Source organism: Panicum virgatum, chromosome 3N (genome assembly GCF_016808335.1).
Source record: "Panicum virgatum strain AP13 chromosome 3N, P.virgatum_v5, whole genome shotgun sequence".
NCBI lineage: Eukaryota > Viridiplantae > Streptophyta > Magnoliopsida > Poales > Poaceae > Panicum > Panicum virgatum.
In genome coordinates this window covers 16,609,501-16,632,879 of record NC_053147.1, presented here as the reverse complement: position 1 = coordinate 16,632,879, position 23,379 = coordinate 16,609,501, and the positions used below count along the sequence as shown (strand labels likewise).

General features: G+C 43.2%; 2 protein-coding genes and 1 long non-coding RNA gene across 11 annotated transcripts; 1 reads left to right on the top strand and 2 right to left on the bottom strand.

Annotated features, from left to right (window-relative positions):
- Positions 1 to 103: 103 nt before the first annotated feature.
- Positions 104 to 9,463, bottom strand: LOC120664675 (probable ubiquitin-conjugating enzyme E2 24). 8 transcript variants are annotated; one of them, XM_039943962.1, is made up of 11 exons: positions 9,042 to 9,463; positions 5,809 to 6,563; positions 4,935 to 5,048; positions 3,441 to 4,855; positions 3,121 to 3,273; positions 2,886 to 3,023; positions 2,610 to 2,816; positions 2,443 to 2,506; positions 1,295 to 1,434; positions 895 to 1,206; positions 104 to 648 (listed from the first exon to the last, which is right to left on the bottom strand). In XM_039943962.1, exons 4-11 carry the CDS (start codon positions 4,842 to 4,844, stop codon positions 421 to 423), a joined length of 2,646 nt encoding a protein of 881 aa, XP_039799896.1. In that variant the 5' UTR covers positions 4,845 to 4,855; positions 4,935 to 5,048; positions 5,809 to 6,563; positions 9,042 to 9,463; the 3' UTR covers positions 104 to 420. The 8 variants fall into 8 exon arrangements, 6 of the variants coding, with proteins under 6 accessions (XP_039799896.1, XP_039799900.1, XP_039799901.1 ...); XM_039943966.1 differs by having other exon boundaries at positions 3,121 to 3,252; positions 9,042 to 9,456; XM_039943967.1 differs by lacking the exon at positions 9,042 to 9,463 and adding an exon at positions 8,267 to 8,355 and having other exon boundaries at positions 3,121 to 3,252.
- LOC120664677 lies at positions 8,481 to 14,543 on the top strand. Of its 2 annotated transcripts, none has more exons than XR_005670977.1 (2): positions 8,481 to 8,951; positions 13,993 to 14,543. It is a non-coding gene; the product is annotated as an uncharacterized LOC120664677 (long non-coding RNA). The 2 variants fall into 2 exon arrangements; XR_005670978.1 differs by having other exon boundaries at positions 13,990 to 14,543.
- Positions 14,544 to 16,650: 2,107 nt separating this feature from the next.
- LOC120664676 (50S ribosomal protein L21, mitochondrial-like) lies at positions 16,651 to 19,556 on the bottom strand. Its single transcript, XM_039943970.1, has 6 exons — positions 19,072 to 19,556; positions 18,904 to 18,984; positions 18,199 to 18,300; positions 17,293 to 17,367; positions 16,999 to 17,125; positions 16,651 to 16,921 (listed from the first exon to the last, which is right to left on the bottom strand). The coding sequence occupies exons 1-5, from the start codon at positions 19,489 to 19,491 to the stop codon at positions 17,054 to 17,056; spliced, it is 750 nt and encodes a 249-aa protein (XP_039799904.1). The 5' UTR covers positions 19,492 to 19,556; the 3' UTR covers positions 16,651 to 16,921; positions 16,999 to 17,053.
- Between the last annotated feature and the right edge of the window lie 3,823 nt (positions 19,557 to 23,379).

Sequence of the window (23,379 nt, the reverse complement as noted above, 5' to 3'; positions counted from 1 at the left end):
AGAGAGAGAGAGGGAGAGAGACTTAAATTAATGAGGCAGAAAACGTTTCGTTCATGTTAATGTAGACCCAGAGCAAAACTAGACTGCCGAACTGGCCGTTTGATACGCTGTCTTTTTTAAAATTTCAGAGTTTAGTACTAGCAATACGTATACAACTGCACTTTCAATACTTTAGGCAAACCTTTCAAGAACACACATTTACATACCCTTCACACTTAACATAGAATACAACCCAAATCCAGGCACTCCACACTTGAGCTGCCTTTAGCTTAGCAACATTTCAGTTCAGCAATCGTGGGTATATATATACTGTTCCTTATTTACAAGACAAACATAACTAACGCATGAACCAGGTAGCATTTTATTTGGAATACACAAGCATCAAAATACACACAATAATCACTGATAAAGGGTCCCAGTTTACTGGCCGCTGATGATCCCAGCTTCAGAGAAGGCAGCGGCAAGCTTCGGCAGAAGCTTGCCAAGCATTATCTTGAAACCGGTCGAACAGTTCTTGCTGCCGTCCTCTGATATGTATGCTTTGTCGTGTGCATGTCCTACGAGATCACCGCCAAGATAAGCCTCGCAGGCATCCAGAATGCGTCGGGCGCGACAAGCGAAATGCTCCTTGACCAACTTCTCAAAATGCTGAATGAGAAATACATCAATATGTATATTCTTAAGATTGAGCGATACAGCAGAACTTAGATAAAACAGTACAGATTGACACATTACTCAACTCAGTTTTCGAACTTCAGAAGCATCATTTACTTTTTCTAATTGATCAAGACTTACGAGTTCAGTTGAACCATGTGAACCATTGACGTAGATGCATAAAAAGTAATAAGTTGTCAGAGACTATTCAGTACGAAAACTTCAGAGCTGATGGCATACCTTTGGTGGTTTGTGTAAAACATACATCATGGACTTGCATGACAGCAGGAAAGCATTCTCATTGTAAGTGATAGAGTTCTTCTCTCCATCAGCCTTCCCCAAAAATTTGTCATAGCCCGCTTCATTGAAATAAGGTTTTTCATTGAGAACAAGGGCCTGAAGGGACAACAGCAGTTGAAGAACAGTTGAGTTCTCTGGATTCCACACTTCGTTACCGGTTCCTGTCCATGTCTTGAGAAGGCTGAGACATACTTTTCCCGACTCATACAAATTTGGGTTCAGGCGGAGACCACCAGAGTGGTAGTGAGCAGACTGAAATAAATTTTACAGAGTTCTTTACATTTGACAAAAAAGAACTGGCAGATTTATGCAATAACAGTAGACAAGTGGGAGAACTTACAGGTGGTTCATGGGGATAGTCAGGAGGAAAGAAAATATCAAAGAAAAAAAGATTATCATGATAAGGTGTTCCAGCTGCCCCAACAATGCAAGCCCTAAGAAGATCCATCCTTTCCTCAAAAACTCTTACATGAATACCATCTGCATAGTTGAAATAAAGCATACATATACTCGTCAAAATATACCCCATCACATTTTGAGAAACATGGACTTACTACTACATCTAATGCTAAGGAACTGAGCCTAGCTCAATAAAACACAGACCACCCAAGTTCATGTCCTCGTCAAGGCGAATTTGGGTGCCTATAACATGCCTAGATCCTCCTAGGCTTCTCCAGGTCTTTTTTACTACATCTAATAAACAGAATAACTTATTTACTGCACCTAATGATCAGATTATGATCACTTAGTACTAGGCGGCAAATATTTTTTCTGGCCACCAAGGGCAAGAACCCCCACAGAGAACTATTGTCCTACCCATCATGATTAAGTTTCCAATTGTTCATGTAGCATAGTAGCAGTTTAACAGCTTGCTTTACACTGAATATGCAAAAGACCACACACTATACATAATGATCTACACCTACTTAATGTTTCAGTACTCTTGAATGGATATGAATACGCTTGAGATGGAATAAATACATGCTTTTTTGAAAGGAAAACAGTTGTAGATATAAGTGTAAGAGGAAAAAACCCTCAATAGAAAAGGCCCTTGGGCCCAAACAAAGGGGAAAAACTGCACGAGGGAGAGAGCTAAAAGAGAAGCGAGACGAGTCCAGCCCAGAGCCTCAAGCCAAGCAACTGACTGCTTAAGTGATTCCTTGAATCTGTGTGCAGTGTGCTTGCAGCAAGATTTCATCCTTGGAACCTTCCCTGCACCCAGTGAAGGAATGCTGCTTTCCTTCAAAAATATTATTGTTCTAGTGGTATCCTGTGGAGCATGGAGTATTTTGACTTACACCTATCCTTAGACACCAACGCGTGTATGCAAACACACAACATTATGGTATATATTCACTACCAATATTTACAACTCTCTCCAAGAAATACTGAGTGAATTAGACAGCTACTCAAGTTTCACATTCAATAATAGGGATCAGTTAAAGAAAGTGCTCTTATTGAATAAATACAAACAACAGAAAAGCACACCTGGTAAATCATTTTGCAGGATCATCCATTCTTGTTGCACCTTCTTCACCCAACTTCTTGTAACCTAAGAGAGTAGAAAATAACCATCATTTCAAAGACTTCTCTATATGCATGAATGACCATCGCTCGAAACAAAATGCCAAACAAAGCTTCAGAAGATGCATTACACTTTCGTGGCCACTTTCCTTCACAAAGTGATGATCCGAACAGTCAGTCACTACATCAAATCTTTTTGATATGTTATCTTCTGAAGTGAGATTTGGTTTCTCAATCTTTGCCACCAACTCCACTACCTGTTTTTCCTCTGGCAATTCGTCTGCAGATGTCTGCATTTCTACCGTCTTAATAATTTGATATTGAGTATCTATCACAACCTGGAAGAAAAACTTCACCTTATAATTCTGAAAAAAAAGTCTTATTTAGAAAAGATAACTGGAACTTACTGAGCTTGGCGATGGAGAACCATGAGTACCAAACAAACTAGAAGCCACATTTGTCAGGAAATCAAAAGCTGTCTTGGGAAAAAGAAAGGCAGTGACTTTGCACAAGGAACCAGTGCAGTCAGTAGATTCCAGAGCAATCTGAACAAAAAAATTGTTCGGTCATCTCTTAGTAAATTTTAGAAAGGTGAAGATCAATACTGGATAGAGAGAGTACAGGATAGATAGAGAAACAGACGTTAGCATTCTCATGATGCATTTCCTCCTGCTCATCCACGTCTACTGAATCACCGGCTGTATTTTCCTCATGCATCGATTCTAGTGAACTATCGAGAAGTTTATCCAATCCAATTATTTCAAAATGCTGCACCTGACATTGGATGAGAGAGATCTGTTACAAATAGTATGTTGAGGTCCATATATCAAACTCAACAGAAGATCAAAAAATATAAGAATCAACAAAGAACGCAGTTTAAGAAAGTAAACGATTGACCAAACATGACCAGTATCCAAGACTAGCACATAAGAAGCTAGTGGCAGAGTTAAAGCTAAGCTTACCTTGGATATCACACCATTAGCCCACTGGACTTCAATTCCGTCATCCTTGTAGCCAAGCACATTTCCAATGCATGATAAGAAGTCAGAGTGGGTAACCAATGATTCCCTGCTTGCTAATGACCCATTTGTGAGATCTGCTTCAGACTTCTCTATGTTCACAGCTGACATGATAACGACCTCACCAGTGCAGAAGGAGAAATCTGGGTGCTCTGCCAGCTCGTAAGCACTCACAGTCTCCACTGTAGAGCCACTTCTTCCATAGCTGACAGTGTCACTGCCTGCAGGACTAATCCATAATACATTTACTGTTCGCTCGAGTGCATCCACATCTCTCACTATCCCAGTTCGTTGACGCCTTGCAGAATCCTCAACAGCCAGTTTCTCTAGGACAAATTGCCCTGGCCAAAAATCATAATCACCAAGGGTACTCACAGGAACCAGTGTCTGGGGTTCCAGACCAAGAGATATGCTTCCATTTTGCCATAGAATATCAACAGTACTCTTTGTCTTGGAGACAACATATGTTTGAGAATAACCTGAACTACAATTTTCCAAATGCATGTGCCCAGGAGAGTCGCACTTCCAGGCTTCACTAACAATGCAAGACTTCCCAGAATCCATCCACAGACATCCATGGTCGTCAACCGTAAGAGCACACCAATCACCCAGTTGCCAATTAGCATAAGGGAAGCATGACAGCAAAGTGAGTTTCTTTGGATCCTGAATGTTTGGAGGACTTGATGATTTATCTCCCCAGACATTTGTCACAGATGTGATCCAGTTCACATGCACCATCCCAACATCTACATGAGAAACAACACCGTCATCTCTACCTGGCCTCCATGATCCACACAACCATGTTGCTGACTGGTAAACCGAGGGTTCAACAATCCTCACACGTTGGCCGGGATAGTAAAAATAAGGTGCATCTTCAAAAAGAATAGGTGGAATGGGCTTCAGTGCCTCAGAATCCCTTAACAGCATTTCACACTTCGCCCCGTCACTGAACAAAACAGTAACAAGGTCAAATGCTCTGATCACCCGCCCAATCCATGGTCCCATTACGACGCAGTCTCCAGAAATGAAGGATCTCACTCTTGATAGCTTTTTGCTGTTTACATCTTTAATTATGTCACCAGAGCTTGTCTCCAAGTCAACAAACATCGCAACGCCAACAACACGTCCCAGCTGACCTGAGGGGTCGGAAACAGGGCAGACTATATCCCCATGCAGAAACCCCCTTTCAAAAGTCAGAAAATTATCGATCTTGCCAATGCTCTCGTCCAGGCTGGACAAGATACTTTGGGCATGGTCACTGTACGTAAATTCACATTCTTCTTGGTCTTCGCTGTCACTGGTCCCACTATATGACTCACTATCCGAGTCAATTGCAAACAAATCCATGATTCCAAGTCCTGCAACACCATGCTTGGTCATTACATATGGTACATAAGACAACCTTGTCAAGAAATGTTAGATTCAATGAACACCCACCTTCTTAGAATAAGGTGTGTACTGTATGGATAACGTGGTAATCTCAAAAACAAACAACAATAAGCAAGTTGATGTTTGGAATGGCAATATACCAACACAGTTGGCCAAGTATTCCTGCAGAAAATAAAGGCAACATAGAAGGATTAGAGATTTTTTTCTCCAACATGAAGGAGAGTTGCGTATATTTATATTAAGAAGAAAAAGGGTAGAAAACCCTTACAGCATACCCAAGGACACACGCACGCACACAGGATTAGAGATCATAACGAGACAAAAGAATGTAGAACTAGATCTTTTTATGGTGGTTGCAATGTATTGGAAGGTACCAGAACCTAAAAGAACACCAAACATCCAAACCTTAATTAACTTAAAATTTTTGTCAAAAGTAAATGTTGAAAATTGTTAAAACCCTTGGTGTGCTCATAATTTCTCTCTTCACTATTTTGTTCTGCTATTGGCTCCATATGCTTATTTCTCTTTTGTTTGCCTTCCATTCTACTATGAATAAACTGACAAATCATGATTATATCACCCACATGAGGAATGGCAGAGAAACATTGCGAAGGCATTTTCATTATGACATTATGTTATATGCTAATCGATTATCTATCCACTGCGATGTGTATGTATGGCCCCCTAGCCTTCTGCTGATATTGATGTCAAAATTTGTCTTCATATTCGCCACCACAATTAAATTAACCATGTGAGGACTGAACAAGCATTTCTCTCTAGCCTTCTATTCTAAATTTGAGTTAATACATGTCCCATGATTTAGGTACCTCTAGTTATGTATCACTGGACTACAACTAACGCATGGCCATCATAACTTTCCAGGCACCACAGAACGTCACATTGAAGGAAAACGGTGTATTACCTTCCACCTTCCAGAAGTACTTCTTGATATTTTGGTAGAATTTATGACTGATAATGCCAAAGGAGAATTACCCTGATAGAGCTGCTGCTACTCACAGCTGGAGGAGATTTACCCAAAATAGTAGATAAGAGAGGTAGTACTTTGTGCCAAAGGAGATTTGCCCAAAGAGCAGTCCGAAACTAAAGCTAAAACTAGAACTAGTGCCAAAGGAGATTTGCCCACAGAGAGATCTGGAGCAGCCAATGCCAAAGGAGATTTGCCCAAAAGAACCAGTAAGTAAATAATGCCAAAGGAGATTTGCCCAGCAAATCAGCTGATACACATGAGAGGAAACCTGACCAGGAACAAAACCTTCTGAAACTTCCACCAAAATAAATGAGGATTTTCTAAGGGAGATCATTTAGAAGTATCTTGCTGCTGATATTTCATTCAATCATAGGAACAAGCTCGGATAAACCGACAAAGAGATGAACTCTGAACTATGTTTGCCAAAGGAGATTTGCCCTATTTCTTATGAAGGGTGATAATTCCAATAGAGAAATGCTAGCTGCCAGATGGTATCTTCTGGATGATCAGAGGACGTAAGTGATCGGGAGCATCAATCCATAATCAAGCCTAATCACACAGAAGAGAATATGCTACCATCCATTAACCAGTACTCCAAGATACCAGCTTTTCATCAGAGAGGGCTTCACTTATGATGACATCAGAGAATAGAGTGGTCTTTCTGATCCGATTGCAAAGATCAGCACACCCTGAAACCATAGCAGGACAATATTAGTCCAAATGTTCATCTTACTAAAAAAATAATACCAAGCAAGCCCGCAAAGAGACAAAAATATTTTCATACTTCAGAAAATATACTGATCAGGGAAGATCAGACTTTTAAGGACAAACATGATAGCCAATGCCCTTAATTTCTCACTATAGTAGTTCCAGGGCTGGCATTTGTCAGGATAAGCATAGTGCAAAGTTAAAACTGTTTCCAAATTAAAAGTTATAGCATAATAAAGAATGGACAGATCAGAGAAGCTTTTTTTTTCCTCAGAATATAACCAAGCTCAAATAAAAGTTCGATTAAGTTTTGTAGCATCACTGGTCGTATTGAATTAAAAAAATCTGACTCAGTTGCAACAAATAATAATTATTGATCAAAACCACCAAGTTCTTTTCTACCACTTTGTTTGAATACCCATATCATTTACAAAGCATCATGATGACTGTAGTCTAAAATGCCTATAAGAAAAATCAGTTCGAACTTCGAACTGACAACAGAAAAATATGAATACTGACGACAAGTAAGGGAACCTTACATATTAAGGAAATTAAGATTATTACTGAAATGGCAGCAGAAATCATAACAGTAGACCTTCACTTGCTATGAAGACACATACATAACATATAAAGGTTATTTCTCTGATCGGTGTAAACTACAACAAATAATATGCCCCTTTTCTTACTGCAAGGTCAAATCAAAATAGGTACCCAGTACAACGAAACTTCTGAAAGTTAATGCTGAAGCACTAATACTCTAATAGATGGGGAATTCAAAAACCAAATCAACCAAAGAAGCCAAAGTGGATGATTCAAAAAATCTAGATCAGAAAGATTGAAACTTCACATGGAAAGCCCCTAAATAACTTACAAACTTTATTTAATCGACGAACCTATCAGACAAATGGTTGGATCAAGGGAACCCAGTTTTTAATAGAGGTGCAAATGGATGCCTCTTAGGGTATCCATTGTCCCTCTTTAGTTCAAAAAAATTATACTAGTTTTTTAAAATGAGCTTCTACTTTGGAAAAGTAGTACGAACTTTTGAACTAAAGAGGGGCGGTGGATGGGCACCTATTTGCACCCCTATTTTTTAATTAACAAATGTCAATTTGTTAACTTGACTTCATTTTGGATTCTTCGAAGTAAAAATGATAAACGACAAGTCTGGTACACTTGGACGTGTAATCACTTATAAGTAGCTATGTGACAATCCAATTAACAAGCCTGTCAAACAAATCAAATACAACGAGATAGCACTCCATGCTAGTCACGTCCTCTTAAAAACTAACAAATTTGTCAAACTAAACCTTGGCACACTGTCCAAAAAATCAAATATGAAGAAAAATCCAATCACACAACTCCAAAGCTAGCAAATGATTCAGATATTTCGCTTTCAATCAACAAAAAAAAAGAGCTAATGGCATAACACTCGCGATACCCAAATATTCACGCTGAGAACATGTCAGAACTGCTAGTAGCGGAATTCGCCACCTGGGCTGCCGCGCGCTCCCCAACAACAATCACGTGGCGCGGCGGGAGCGGGGACGAGCAGCGGTTGCGCGGCCGCGAGAGGCGGGGGAGAGGCGGCGGCGCACCATTAACAAAATGCGAAATGAACTTCCAAACCAGGAGTCCAGGAATCAGAGAGAGCGGAGCTCCCATACAGTATAGGGCCACCTACCGGCGGCGGAGTAGAAACTCCCTCCCCATAGCGTTCAAGGCGGCCGGGAGTGGAAAATGGAGGTCGGACCAGCGAGATTTGCGCCGGACGGCCTGAGGAGGAGGAGGAAGTGCATCTTGGGCCGCGTCCAAGTTAATGGTCCAATTCGTTTTAGGCCCAACGTAGCACATGAAGAGCCCCGAACCACACCATGCCCAACGCTACCGCTCGAGTCAACCTGACTGACGGTGATTCAGCCAACGGCGAGCAGTCGAACAACCTCCTCCTCAAAAAAAAAAAAAAAAAAAAAAATCGAACTCGCCTGCACCGTCTACCCTCCGCGGAGCCACCATCTGCCGAGGGCTCGCAGGGAGGATTTAGCCGGCGGCCTCCTCCTCCACAATTGCGTGAACAAAGAGGGTGTGGCGGCTGTCATGCTGTGAATGGTGCAAGGCCTCGGCGGCCGGCGGCGATGTATGTTCAGGTGCCGGATCCTCCTGCTTCTCATGTGGATGCGGGCGAACCGGCGCTGCTGGCTGCTGCTGCTGCTGCTGCAACCAGTGCAGCGGAATGGTGGTGGCCATGATTTTGCCGTGCGGGGCTCAACTTGGGCGGCGCGAGGCGCGCGTGCGCGGAGGTCGTCTCCGGCCACGGGCCACGGCCCAGGCGACAAGCATCAAGCAAGGAGCAACGAACGCCACACCGAGTAAGTTCTGCCCCCACCTAAAAATTTCAGCCAGCTACGCCACGCCACTGCCAAGAATCGAATAGAGGCCGGATGAAATGGCATCCATACCTGTGAGTCAGTACCCACCCGCCGCCATGATTGCTCTGCTCTCACGATCCACGAACCAGAGCCGATCACCGAAGAAGAGGAAGCTACCCTCCTCTTCCCCCGCGCCTCAATCCATCCCCGAACCCTTTGACCATGGCCAGCAAGCTCCGGAATTCCAACGGGTCCGAATCCTCCAAGGAAGCGAGAAAGAAAGCAGAAGCCAAGACGCACACCCCGCCGCCACCACCAAGTCGCACCAAATCACAGCCCGGAGCAGTGGAACACTGGAGTGGCCGTGCCCACCGATATTTCAAGTGGTAGTGAGGACGCCAAAGCCTAGAGAGACAGAGAGGTTCTTGCTGGGTGCTCGGTGGCTGCTCGGGTCGGGTGGTGCCGGCAACAATTTCTACGGTGCGCAAGCGCAAAGGCCTCGCCCAATTCTTTTGGCTTCTTTAATCGAGAGCGCGCCTAATTGCGCTGCCGCTAATGGGATTCCGTCCTGCCGCTTTACGAGGTCGCTTTTTCCTCTCCTTTTTCCAAGTCCAGCGAAGTGAAACCTGTGGATGGACTCTCGAATTTTCTTTTCCTAGCCGTCATCGATGTTTACTCGCGTGAAATGATGCGGACCTAACCCAGACGGTGGAGGTAAATCAATCAGCCAGTAAATTGATAGGCAAATGGAGCTGAACGGAAGCGATTTCTGATTGGGTTCGTCTTCCCGTGCTTCGTCAAATCGTCTCTTCTTTTCCGAGCATGATTGCCCTGGAAATCAGTAAATCACACATGTTGCTGGTAAAAATTTTCCTGCTTTCATCTCAGAGCATCTCCAAGAGCTTTTCCAAAATCTATTTTCTAAATTATCATTTGAAGAGTCATTTGAGTGAAAATCGTTTTCCATATCTTTGTGTTTTCCAACTGCTCTTCTATATCTTATTTGTAGTCTAGAGAGCCATCCTTACTCTCCATCTTTGGCTAACATGAAATCCGGAATAGAGGATATTTATCTTTGGATATTCATTTGAAGAGCCTGTTGGAAGCTAATTTTTCATCAAAATCTCTATTCCTATAAATTAGAGAAGATATAAAGAGTCTCTTGGAGATGCTCTCACGGACTTCTTGTGGCTTATAGAATCAAGACTCTGAGAAATTTGTTTGTTTCAGATTACTTGCCCTCTAAATTACATAATATAATCTAGCTTATATAATTCACATGGATATAACACTACAAATTATAATCCAGATTATATAATCTATAAAATTAGATTATCGTAATCACACATATGACAGTCTGGATTATATAATCTAGCACGTATAATTGAATTATATAAACAGACCCTGAGTGTAACTTTCCTTGCCTCCACGATAATTCTCACTATATTGGCTAGGGAAAAAAATACTCACCCTACATTATGAAAATAACCTAAAGAACCTGTAAATTTATATCTAATTTACTCAGCTTTGCTTTGCTATTATAGAAATAATGTAAAGTTACACCCTAACCTTTATCTAGATTACTCAATTATATGATTATGAAAAAAATATTCCAAAGCAACGAACTAAACGTAACTCGGTCGATTAGTCTCTTTGTGGTAGAATATGGAGTACCAAGTTTGAGTCCTTCACTCAGCGCATGTGCTTGCACTTTTCTAGATTTATTTCAAAATTTATGTGTTATTTTTCAACGGTAGATGGCGTGTCTGTAAACAGCAAAATATCTTTAATGAAGTTAATCTCAAGATCCGATCCAGTAGTCATAGCCATATATGTTGCCATTATAAACACATAGCTCAAGTCAAAGTTCGAACTAATTAACATATGTCAAATATACATGGAGGTGCGATGTAAAATGGAGAAAATTATGAACAGAAAAGAAATGAGAAAGCATATAGAGCAATCGATAACAAAAGTATGCCATATCAGATAAGAAAATATAAGATTTAAAATATGAATAAATGAGAGCCATGCAAAATTAAGCAATTCTGGTTAGCTACAAGGCCCACATTATCCACAATTTATAACAATTAGTTTTTTTTAAATACTAGCACTTCCAGGAGCAATGTTGGGCTTGTTGATAATTTGGATACATAGTTTCTTTTCCCTAGTTTCCGTCCCAGACATGAGAAATCTTTGGGTTACTGCAAGAACTTGAATTGTTCCGTAGATAGTAAAATGAAGTGGAGAACTTCTCTGAGGCCTAACCTAAAATGGTAAAAACTCCTACTCTTATTGGGAGGGGGATATACCGATATTCCCAAAGTTCAACTAACCAGCGCCCACAATGTAAAGCTCCCAGCAATCCTGCACTCCCTACCCCTGAAAGTGCAGTTGGTGCACCCGTCCTTTACAGGATCCCGGGATCGCCTGCAGAATATCCCTCCACATGGCCGTTGCACACACCGCTGGAAGTGCAGGAGGCGGCGCAACAACACTGGAGGACCCCTCCTTTTGCTTTGCTTGGCGACAGCCTTTCTTTTCCGGTCACCGGAAGCGATCCTAGTTAGAGTTTCGTGTCAACGCATAAGAAAAATAGCCACCGGATGGCCGCCATCGGAATCGGCATGGATCGGATTTACCTGTCCTTTTTGGCACGTCGAAATGTGGTTGCAATGGGATGTGGCAAGTGGTGACAGTGAGCAGGCAGGGTGTGGCAAGTGGCGTGTGCTCAGCTCAAGGGATCATGTGATTGCTCCCCCCTTTTTTGAGGTATCTCAGCTGGATATTCTAGAGAAGATGCATGGAAGGGCGCGTGTGATCGGTGCTGAAAACGAAATGAGTTTTGGATGATCTGCAGAATATGCTCCCGTCTGATCCAGCTTGTTACGGAACAGTGTGGGTTCAGTGACAACACCACCTTTTGTGTTTGCTTGACAAACTCTAGTACATTCTAGTTGCCCAATGCAACCTGGGGTATCTCTCTCAGGCCGAGTGTAAAGTCGGTCTGTTGTCCCGACTTTTCTGAACACGGTTCATCTGAACATTTGCCAGTTTCGTATAACGCGTATTTACATTTCGTATTCTCATGTACACTCTCCCTGTGCTATGTTTGTCAATGAAAAAAAACATTTACCAATTTTAAGCCCACATGAACCTCTAATTATCTGGCATCATTGTTGGCTGATGATGCACCGACCGGGCCAAGCATGTGCAGAAGAAGCTGGCCTAGCTTTCCGGTGCCATCTTTCCATGGAGCACGCATTATCGACGCATCACCTAGCTATCTGTCTAAAATTATTCGGAGCAAACATGTTATTCGGAGCAACTGGTGTTTGTTTAAATTTGACATTAATTTGCAGCTGCGTCACTGCTCCACTAGCTCGGTGGTGGGTGGAGAGGAGGGAGGCGGCCGGCGATATTTTAAGTGTCCATCCTAGCCGATATGAAATGCATACAAGTTTCCTTGCATTATGAGCATCCATGGCACCATAAAACGATAAACGAAGCGGTGACACGTCATCAGCTCCGAGTTGTGGTGTGTTGGTTGGGTTGTTTATAGTTCTGTTTGTTGTCATCCAATCAGCCAGCAGTGCTTTTTTCTCATCTCAAATCAGCACCAGCTAGCCAATAATATTTTTCTCTCATAATAAATCAGTACCAGCCACAGCCAAACGAGCAGAAGTTTTTGCTTTCATTTGTTGAAATACATTGGGTCATCGTGGAATCTATGGTAGGTAAAATCTTTCTTACTATTACTAATTGGAGGCTCCTTTTGAAGACTCATGTGAAGCCACCTAGGATCCTAGGTGAACACTCTAAAAAATAGGTAAATCCTAAAAATTCTCACAAAAATCAGAAACATCTAACTGTCAACCCGACAACTCTAATCATAATAGTCATTGGATCTGTTATCTTTCCTAAGAAATTACCCACCTCTGTTATTATGAAAATAGACTAAAATAACCTCTAAACATATATCTAAATTATCCACCTCCGCTATTATAAAACAAAATTTAAAGTAACACCCTAATATTCATGTAAATTACCCACCTATGCCATTATAAAAATAATGCAAATAACCCTCTAAGTTTGTATAGAAACTATCCAATTATATCATTATTGAAGTTAAAGCAGCCCCTAAATCTGAAATTATGTAATTATAACAAAATATTAAAGTGCACCGTTAAAAAAATCTAAATTACTATTCTATCATTATTAATATATTATTTATGTTATTGCTTATATAAAGATACTGCCCACGATATGTGTCACCATGTAGTCATTTATGATGGGAGAGAAAGAATAACAATTTATAAATAAATGGCTCAATTAAATGTATACTAAACACACATGGAGATGTGATGCAAAATAAAATCTATTGCAACTAGATAATGACAAACATGTATTTTAGAGTATGTGTTAGAATATTTTATAGATGAAAGAGGGTGTGAGATAGATAATTATAATTATTAGCTTAAGCTTTATTTTTATATTATTTTTAATTAGTCCGTGCAGGAGCACGGGTTGATAGGCTAGTGCAGTAAGAATTAAGGAATTACAAGGTATTTTGCTAGGTCTAGGGTTTTCTTTTTCTCAGGTTATGCAAGGATTTACAAATCACTTCTACTCTTTTAGGATATATTGTCCAGCCATGAACAGTACGTTGGTGACATACATGTAGGTGCAGTTTGCACCATAACAAAACTGCTGCTGCAAATCCAAGTCAGAAACCACCTTGTTGGTATTGTGATCACACAGCACGCTAAGTCCCTGTCTGGACTGTACTACAGGCACAATTTGCACATGCATATACAAAGTCCTTTTCCTGAAAATCATCCAGGCCCAGTGCTTGATAGCTAATCAATGGCAGTAATAGTTTTTACTTATTTATTAGGATGCCATAAAATGTTAGTATCAAATAAGTGCTATGAAACATCCAATTGCTATAGCAATGGGGGGGACTGTTTGCTATAATGCAGTCTTACTGTTCATAGTGCTGCGTTGCTGTTTCCATTTCAAGTCTTTTTTCTCTCAGCAGTAGGCCTCCACAAAATTTATTCGCCGCGGGATGAGAGCCAAGTTCAAATGTTCAATTATGCAATCAGTGACGCACTTGTGCAATTCCCACTAGATCTCGGAGCCACCAAGTCTAATGGACCTACTAAAGTATTTAGGTCAGCGAATGTGTCTATTCCTGTTTATCCTCCCAGTTCTTTGTGGCTTGTTCTATTGTAGCATTGATCTGTGCACCATCCGGAAGTCTTTTGCCATGTTATTCCAAACTATCATAATGACAATGGACTGGTGAAAACTTGGAAATTGCAGGACACCGTCATTGGTAGATGATGCTAGAACAATGTCTGTTGTCTGATGATGCTTGTTTCAGAACAGAAGTCAGTACAGTTCATCTTTTGTTTCAGGAGGGCAGTACAATTCATCCCGCAGTACAACCGATCATGTAGTTAAAAATACTGATCATATGGAGTATTTGTGAAAACAAAAGTACAGGCAACTCGTGCAGCATATGCCATCCTTTGTACCGTCAACTTTCCAAAGAATCAATCAATAAGCAGATTAACATTTGGTGAATGGAAGCTTTCTAGAAAACTCATCAGGTTAGAATAATCTCAGAACCTTCCTGAGACCAACTTTACAAAGGAAAAAGTACAAGCCACTATTGCAGCATATTCTGTTATGCTCCTAATTAACCTTCAAAGCTAGAGGTTGAGATTTTCTGAAAATGTGACATTACAAGCAAAAATCTGAAACCACTCCAGCAGCACATGCTTTTGCCCCCTTTATAGCCTAAATTTGCCACAAGACACAACTGTAGCATTCAGCTCAAAAGTGTCTACTGAATTTATGTTCAGTTCCATATGTATTTCAGTGCCTAAAGAAGGTGGAGCAACAGGAAGATGATGGCCTTTTTCTTGTCACGAAAAAGAGGATGACAAGTTTTTTTTTTTGAGAATAAATAGGATGACAAGTTGCTTGCAGCAAGGAGGACGAAGCTAAGGATTTGGATAAGCTCGATCTACTTCAATAAGAGACCATGACACGAAGTAGGAGATGGGGAGGGGCACCTAAAAAGGAAGATGCAAAGCACGACGCCACATCAGTTCTTTAAACCAAAAACAGGCGCTTGAGGACGATATGCTCCAATCTGAATGCTCGGCACAGTTCCTCCATTACAGCCTGGGATGTGAGACCTGCGATGACACCCACCATTGGTGGCGCGCTAGCTTTGCCAAAAGTGGCTTTGCGCATCATGTAGCCTTCAGCTCTGACTTTTGGTGTGGCAGCTTTGCATTGGTGGAAGGCAATGCAGATGAACACGGCTTCCAATTAGACCTGGGGTCCTGACCAGGGAGATTTCAGTACGGGAGATCTGCAAGGAAAGATCATCATGATCCATGACAGCTGCATGCTAGTTTGGATCTTTCGGTTTGATGATTTGTTGCCCGGGATGTGTTTGTAGTGAATGTTTGTTAGCCAAATTGTTTATCCGCTTGTCCAAACTTGGCCTGGAGCACAATCCAAGCATGTGCATATCCATTTATCCGTGAAAAAGGACCATCTTATGTTGATACATCATCTGGTTTCTTTTTAAGTCGGAAATACACAACACCAGTGAGATTGCCCCGCACTGACAGGCTGGTATCAACTGAAGATTGTCATTCGCTGACATAGCAACGTGAGCCAGAATATATTTCAGTCTCGAGTTCACCAACATGTAACTTGGAGGCAGAAGCTATTAAGATTGCCGTCGGCGAACTTGTTATGCTAATGGTGCCATGAGTGACAGAATTGCAGATTGCTCTTTGTCGCTGGATCGTCATCGATCAGAATTTCAGACTCAAAGAAGATAGGCAGATGCATGGACTCAACGAAAAGGTGAAATCAAGACTACAGTAGAGCAAAACAAAGCGTACACATCCATGTACATACGTATCCGTATACGTATGCAAAGTTGTTAGGCGAAACGCAAGTTTGCAACCTAAACCACACAAAATGATGCCAAGAGGAGTACATGTCACAGGCCCCATCCGCCGCAGAGGCCACCAAGCACACCAAGCAACACCACTGATTAAAATTAGATCCATTAAACAGCAGACGAGTAAAATTATTACACACAAGGACGATTAAACAAGCGACTATAAATAAAAGTGCTAGTGGGACTTGCATCGCCGCGTAATTAATGCCTTGCGGTTTGCAAAGTGGATGCCAGGGCGAATGGAGTTTTTCAAGAAAAGGGTGCATGAGGAATAAGCACACGGCCTCTGGCTGCTACCGTTTTGACTCGAGAGAACGAGAGGACAACAAAGATTATGAAAATTATAGTCATAGCTCGTGCCCACCAAGGACCCAAGAAACCTGTCCTTTTCTCGTTTCCGAAGCCAGCGCGACGAGAACACGACGGCAGCTTCAACCAGAACGGATAGCCGACTGGAGAAACCGACTGATCGAGGAGCACAATGACATCCAGATCCAGTCGCAGGGAACAGATAACTCCGACAGAGCAACCGTGTTCAGATTAGCATCAGAGCACAACAAACTGCAGGGCTCTTGGCCCCGAGTGATCCCATCAAATGGAACTGGACACAGTTTAGTGGGCAGCTTTGCTCGGCGATCTAGTAAAGCCCAGTCGCAGGAAGCTGGGGCACTAAACATGAGCAAATATGCACTCTGGAGGCTGTTTGCAAGCTGCAAATCCTCCCATGAAATCATGAGTGCAAGAGTTATGAAGCACTGCGGTTCCATTATTACATGGTTCTACAAGTCAACATGGCACTGATGCATCAGAACACATTTATAAAGGATGTGTGCAGAAAAGATAACCAAAAAAGAAGAAAAACAATCAGTGTCACGCAAGCTACAACAGCCGATCCACACCATAGCACCCAACCCGCTCAGTACATTGGCATGGTGCCATTGGAATGCTGAGACAGCTTCATTTTTCACTTTACCTTTGCAATTAACAAGAAAACAAGCGGCATTACACCGGTACCAGCTATCATGATCTGACTGAACTTCAAAAACCCACCTGGGCATTGCTGACATAAACAAAAGGAGCTGCTCCTTCCTTCTTCAACCTAAAATTAGGCAGCAACGGCAACAGTCTCTGGCTTATCTATTCCTTCAATGTTGGTTATTCTCAGTTTCGTCAATTCCTGGAAATGGTTACAGTACAGTAAGAACACATGCAGTATTCCTGATACACAAGACAAAATCACAAAATACTTTAAAAAAACTATTTTTGAAGGCACACCCATAAAGGAAGTGTCACCGTATCTTTTAAGAACAGAATATAGTATAAACTACAAAAGTATAAATTTACCTGACGGTGGCCCTTTGTTCGCCGGTAATTTTTTCTCCGCTTCTTCTTGAATATGATAACTTTTGCATCTAGGGCCTGAGAAGATAATCAAGAGAAATTAAAGTCAAATCTATCCAACAACACGTTGCAAGGACCAATCAGATCAAAATAAACTCAGGTACGGTAACACCAAGAAGATGTATTGGCACTTTGGCAGAGAGTTCTTTTTATTATTTTTTCATTTCACATCTTTGATAATTAAAAACTAACATTTCTAAATGTCTGAAGAATATATTATGACAGCAAAAATCTAAAGTAGTATAGTGCTTAACCATCAGATGTAAATTGTAATTCAAGGTATACGCATAAGAACAATGCAGTCCAACGTGGTCGTCAATACATCAAAGGTGGTCCTAGGCACATATCAGCCAGTAAGTCATAAAAGTAGTTGATGTTGAGTAGATGTGCAACATGATTCTATCACTAGACAAGGAACGTGTTTTAGATGTTACAAATACAATCATATATGGTGGCATAAAAGTACAGACATAAGAAAATGAGTAAAAAGGAAAACTGTGGACTATAACCCAAACAAGGAAATCCACTAATAAGGATAAACTGCTATCAGCAATGCCAGCTGAAAAGCATCAAATCCGGTGGTGTAACTAGGTCATCAGTCCTCAACAAGTAGGTATGCATGCTTACAAATGTGTTCAAATAAATCTGAAATCTATAGAGATAGGAAGAAAGTGCCTGACATGTATTTTGCAAAGCATAACTCCACTAATAATTAATAAATACAGCAGATATACTTAAAAGAATTATGTTGATAAAATAGAGAGTAAAAATTACTTCAAGGTTCATTTTAGTGAACAAGGTTGTACCAAAAAAAAATAGTGGAGTTCAGGAAAGAAATGCCCATCTTACATGCTCTTCAACAACAGCGTGAACAGAAGCTTCAGGAAGAATTGGCCTTCCAATAACTGTTTGAGTTTGTGAACCAAGCATGAGAACTCGGTTTAAGATCAGCTGCAGCAACATCATGCAGACAACATCACCAATAGCAAATTATCAGTAGAATGAAATATAGAGACCTATGCTGGTTGCCAGAATTGCAATAGAATTCATGAGATTACCCAGTAAACTCCGTTTCTTAATTTGTGGAACGTGATACACTAGATAAACATTAGCATGGCATCAGGTAGAGATATACTAAATATAACTCAAAGTAGGTTGCTGAAACTATAATCCTTCTTAATCACAAATTCATAACGACTCAAGATGCTGAAAATTCGATGTTGCTTTAGGAATTGAAAGGAAAAAGTGAGCCTAAAAATAAATTTCCAGAGGCAGAATAAACGGCATACACCTATGTACAACAGTACAAGCCAAGGTTCCTAAATTCTCAACATAAATTGGTCGAAATTTCAATGCCCAAAAGCACTAATAGATAAACAGAGCTACAAGAGTGGGATTCACATTACGTGTTCATGCAGTTCGAATTTCTAAATGTCATTGTATAATGCACAGCACCATGATCTCCTCGAAGTCAACTATTTGAATATGATACATGAAACAGCAAGGTCAAAAGTTAAAAAGTAAAATAGATTGCCATCGAAGTGCAACTCGTACCTTGTCATTTACATCACAGAACTTCAACCTCTCCGTGAAGATGGAGTCGCCATTGCTCACCTTGAATTGATGAGAGCCAATCTGCAGGTACAAACAAGCATACGCAATCACACACTAGATCCAACCCACAAGCTCAAAATCGAAAGACTGGGGCCAAGTGGAGCAGACCTGTACGACAGCGAAGACGGGTTCGTAGGGCTTGAAGGGTTTCTCGTCAGCCCCAAGCGGGCCCACCACCTTGTACCCGATCTCCGCCGCCTCCGCTACCTTCTCCTCCTCTGTCTTCCCGCTCGGTTTCTTCGCCGCCACCGCCTCATCCTCCTCCCCCCACTCCCCCTCGCTCCCCTCGTCGTCGTAGTGCTCTTCTTCGTCGCCATCCTCCTCGTCGCCGGAGGAGCGAGTCGCCAAGTGGCAACGCGAGGGGTAGTAGAGCCGCGGGGAGGCAAGGGCCCGAGGAGCTGGATGGGCAACGGGCTCGGACAAGGATGTCAGGGTTCGGGTTGCGATCGAGACCGGTGCAAGAGGCTGAGATCTCTGAGGGACGAGGCGGCTCGAGATGAGGCGGAGGAGGCAGCGCCGCGACGCCATGGCTGCGTCGACGGCGGCGGCGGGCGGAAGCGAGGAAAGGGCAGAAATGGAAATATTCGTCAAGCAGCGGTTTTGACGAGGGTTTAAGGGGTGGAAGATTTTTTTATTTTTAATCTTTTTTAATAATATTTTAAGTTTAACTCGTATACGGATTTATTTGCAGCACATACCCCGTTTGGTCGCGCCAATGATACTGGCGCGATAGGGAGCAACTGTCGCGCCAGTGCATGCGCGACAGGGCTGCCACGCTGGCTGCCGCCCTGGCGGTGCACCAGCGGGGCGCCAGCAGCACGCCGACGTGGGCCAAGACTGTCACGCCACATGCACTGGCGCGACAAGGCTGTCGCGCCATGCGGGCTGGCGCGACAAGGCCAATGTCCTGGCCCGCAGCATCCCTTCTCTCCCCCCCACCTCCCTTTCCTCCCCCCCTCTGCACCCCCGAGCTCCAACAGGCGACGCCGCCCCCCCCTTGGATCCACTGAAAATCCGCGGTGAGGTGTGGAAAAGTGGGGGGAAACGTTCCCCAAGGTTCCCGAAGGTATTGCTCCTATTTTCTCTTCATTTTACCATGTAGAATATGAGTTATGGGCAGTTCTTGGATGTTAGGGTTTGAGTTTTAATTTGAGAAATGGTCATATAGTTGGTAGTGTGCTCATGATTAAAGCTTTTGATGACACGTAGATGGTACTCTGCCCGCGATTTGAACGTGAGATAGTATGTGCATGCATCGATTAATATGGAATTGTAGTGTTGAGTAGGTGGAAGGATATTATGAAACAAGTTCATGGATAATAGGCACCATGATTTTTTTTGTGTAGTTGCTTTCTTAGAAGGTGAAGTAATTAATTTCTTTCTTTCACGGTCGTATGTTAAAGAAATATTTAGAGTTTGAGCATGGAGTAATTATTAAGCACCATGGAGGATGTTGTAATTTTCGATAGTTGTCCATGGTTGAAGGATTAGTAGACCGAGTATTGATTCGAGAAATAGTTTTGTAGTTGACATTGTACTCCTGATTTGAGGTTTAGATGATACATATATGAATTGTGAAATTTGATTTTTTGCTGGTCCAATAATGACACACTGTACAGGTTGATGGCGGAACGCAAGCGTAAGGTTGAGATACAGTATCCTACAGTAAGATGAGAGGATGCCCCAGTCCCTCCAGCACTACCTGTCCCAAATTGTGAATGTGGTATTCCGACAGAGGTGAAACAATCTAGATGGCCGACCACAGCTGCTAGAGCGTACTACATGTGTTCTGTTAAGTCGGAAATGCACACTGTGAGTGCCGGAAGAGATATATATTACTGGACAGAGCCGTGTATGTTCTTTCAATGGATTGATGGACCAGACAAATTTGAACCTAGAATCCGGCTTTTCCCATATGATAAGGATGAGACAAAGCCACTCAATGAGTTCAAGAGGTGGGTGCCTCCTCCACCTAATCCTCCTCCAATGACGATGCGAGTTCAAGAGGCGAGTGATATTATCATACTCATCGACGATGTCATCGTCAGTGTCCGCACAGTCTTCTATAGGCTCGTTGGATCGTGGAGGCTTCACTAAAACTCTTGCAACAGAATGAAACCAGCGTAGATATTCCTTGTAATGGTTGTGCCTATGAGCGGCACCTGATTCTGGATCCATTCTTTGCCTCTGTTCCCATTGCGCAAGTGGCAACGCGTGCTTGACACGCCAATCATTCTCAGTATATCGTTTCTTCATGTCGATACTGCAATAACAATATGGTGGGCTATAAGTGTTTGGGTATGAATGAAACAAATTAAATGAAAAATGACCTCAAACAAAATTAATGTAGCGGTGCAAAGCTTGGGATGTTGAAATAACCTCCGGTGGAAAGTCTTGTAGTCTTGAGAACTGCCTATTGACACAGTGAGGCAAGTGCATCTCCACGACAAAGAAGAAAATCAAAGGGACGCATGACCTCCACAATTCTTCATCCCGTCTGCACAAGTCACTCAAGCCCAAGTTGTCCAGCTCATCTCTATCGTACGGTGTCCAGAATATCTATGCAAATATTAAAAAATAGTATCATTCTACACCATATAAGTACTCACAAATTCGGAAGAAGTATTACTTGATTTTGTGTTAGGCAATCCAAATCGTCCATGTAGCGCATGTAACGGCGCACATGATCCCCTCTAACAGCGCCCACATTCTTCCAGAAATAAGCAACAGTAGGCCTTGACCCCTCGTCATGGTGTGGTCATGCCTTCAAAAAAAATTAAGTTAGGATTAATTAGAAAAAGTGTTGTCCAAGTAATCAAATGCTAACATAAGAGCATGAAACAAACCTCCAATTTGCCACGGTATGGCCGGCCAACAGGGAACCTTTCCCAAATCCATATCTGCAACAAGTATGCACATCCACCAAGGTTTGAGTCATTTCCAACACGCCTGCATGCGTCACAGAGCTGTCGATACATCCAAGCAAGTGTTGCTGAGCCCCAGCTGTACTGTGCTATATTCTCCCACTGCTGGCCAAGAATTGGCAAGACCATCCAAGATATAGTTGTCGTGGTGTGCAAACCCACAGCCGGGTGGCGTAATGCACCCGCCTAAACCCAGAGGGTGAGTACTCGGGGGGTTAGCTAGGATTACCCCAATCTCGGTGGTGGAACGCGATGAACACAGCAGGTTTAGAGTGGTTCGGGCCGCCGGAGCGTAATACCCTACGTCCACTGTGTGTTGTATTGCTTGCGCTCTCAAGAGGTTGAGAGTCTTGGCGTGTCTAGTGCTCCGCCCAGAGAGCGTCCGAGAATCCGTGTTCTAGCGGGCGTGCTCTCCCTTTTATATGTCCAAGGGGAGCACGTACACTGAGCGGGGCCCCGACAGGTGGGCCCGGCGATGTATTATAAACTACACTTTGGCCTTCAATGCCTCAGATCCGGAGATCTTGTCGTTGGCTTCCGTGCGTAGCTCCTGACCAGGGATGGTCTTGAGCTGTCCTGTCAGAGTAGAGTCTAGCCTCTGCAGTCGCGCGTCGAGGTCATGATGAAGCACCGAACTACTGACTCGGTCCACTGTAGCAGCGTGTACTGTTGCTCCAGTTAGTAGCTGGTCATCATGACTCGTCGCCCATGCACGCGGCGCTGAGTCTTTAATGCTTGCCTTGGTAACTGACGAGCCGCCTTGGTAACTGGCGATCCACAGTGTGGATTGACAAAAGCTGCCCCGTGCCCAGAGGCAGCAGAGCCTGCCTCAACCACTCGCAATTAATGCGGGTGGGTGAGGGAGCTTCCAACGGAAGGCTTGCGCCCGCGTCTGCGTGACACGCGGCAGCTCCGGACCCCTCCCGAGCAGCTAGCTGAGCCGAGAGCTCACGGGGGTCCGAATAGGCACGTGGAGGTTCCGGACCCACCTGCGGGGGTCCGGGTCCGCGGCCACAGGTGCTGAGCATTTCCACCTCTGGGACACGTGGTGACACTGGACCCGCTTCTCGCTCGGGGACGGGTCCGGGACCGTTGGTCCGGTGAGATGGAGTCGGACCCCAGGGGTTCGGCTGCTCAGCTCCTTATGGCATAGTTACGGATAACTACGCGAGTCTTGGCACAGTAGGAGTGGGTACCCCCAGCTGCAGGGTACCGATAGAGCCCCCCGGGCCCGCCTCGGGAGAGGCAACGAACCCGTAGGTGGGGCCACTACTGTGAGCAACTTAGTTGCTTCTGGCGCCCAGCGGTGCACGCCGCAAGGGTCTTGTCCTGCGTCGTCCATCCTTTGGGTCACCTGCTGCATCATCACGTTTGGACCTGCACATGACTCAAGGTAGATGCTTAGTAGCGTGCCCACGGGTCCCAAATTCTGTTGGCTGTAATCCTTTGAGATAGACATCTAGGTTCAGTGAATGGAGCTCAAGGGGCCGGC

Excerpts from the sequence above, each read along its gene's own strand:
- LOC120664675 (XM_039943961.1), bottom strand. The coding sequence starts at position 4,877 with ATGACCAAGCATGGTGTTGCAGGACTTGGAATCATGGATTTGTTTGCA. Across the intron at positions 2,817-2,885 it reads GTTCTCCATCGCCAAGCTCA|GTTGTGATAGATACTCAATA; the intron begins GTAAGTTCCAGT and ends TTTTTCTTCCAG. Across the intron at positions 1,435-2,442 it reads CCTGCAAAATGATTTACCAG|ATGGTATTCATGTAAGAGTT; the intron begins GTGTGCTTTTCT and ends TCAACTATGCAG.
- LOC120664676 (XM_039943970.1), bottom strand. The coding sequence starts at position 19,491 with ATGGCGTCGCGGCGCTGCCTCCTCCGCCTCATCTCGAGCCGCCTCGTC. Across the intron at positions 18,985-19,071 it reads CCGTCTTCGCTGTCGTACAG|ATTGGCTCTCATCAATTCAA; the intron begins GTCTGCTCCACT and ends TTGTACCTGCAG. Across the intron at positions 17,126-17,292 it reads GAACAAAGGGCCACCGTCAG|GAATTGACGAAACTGAGAAT; the intron begins GTAAATTTATAC and ends AACCATTTCCAG.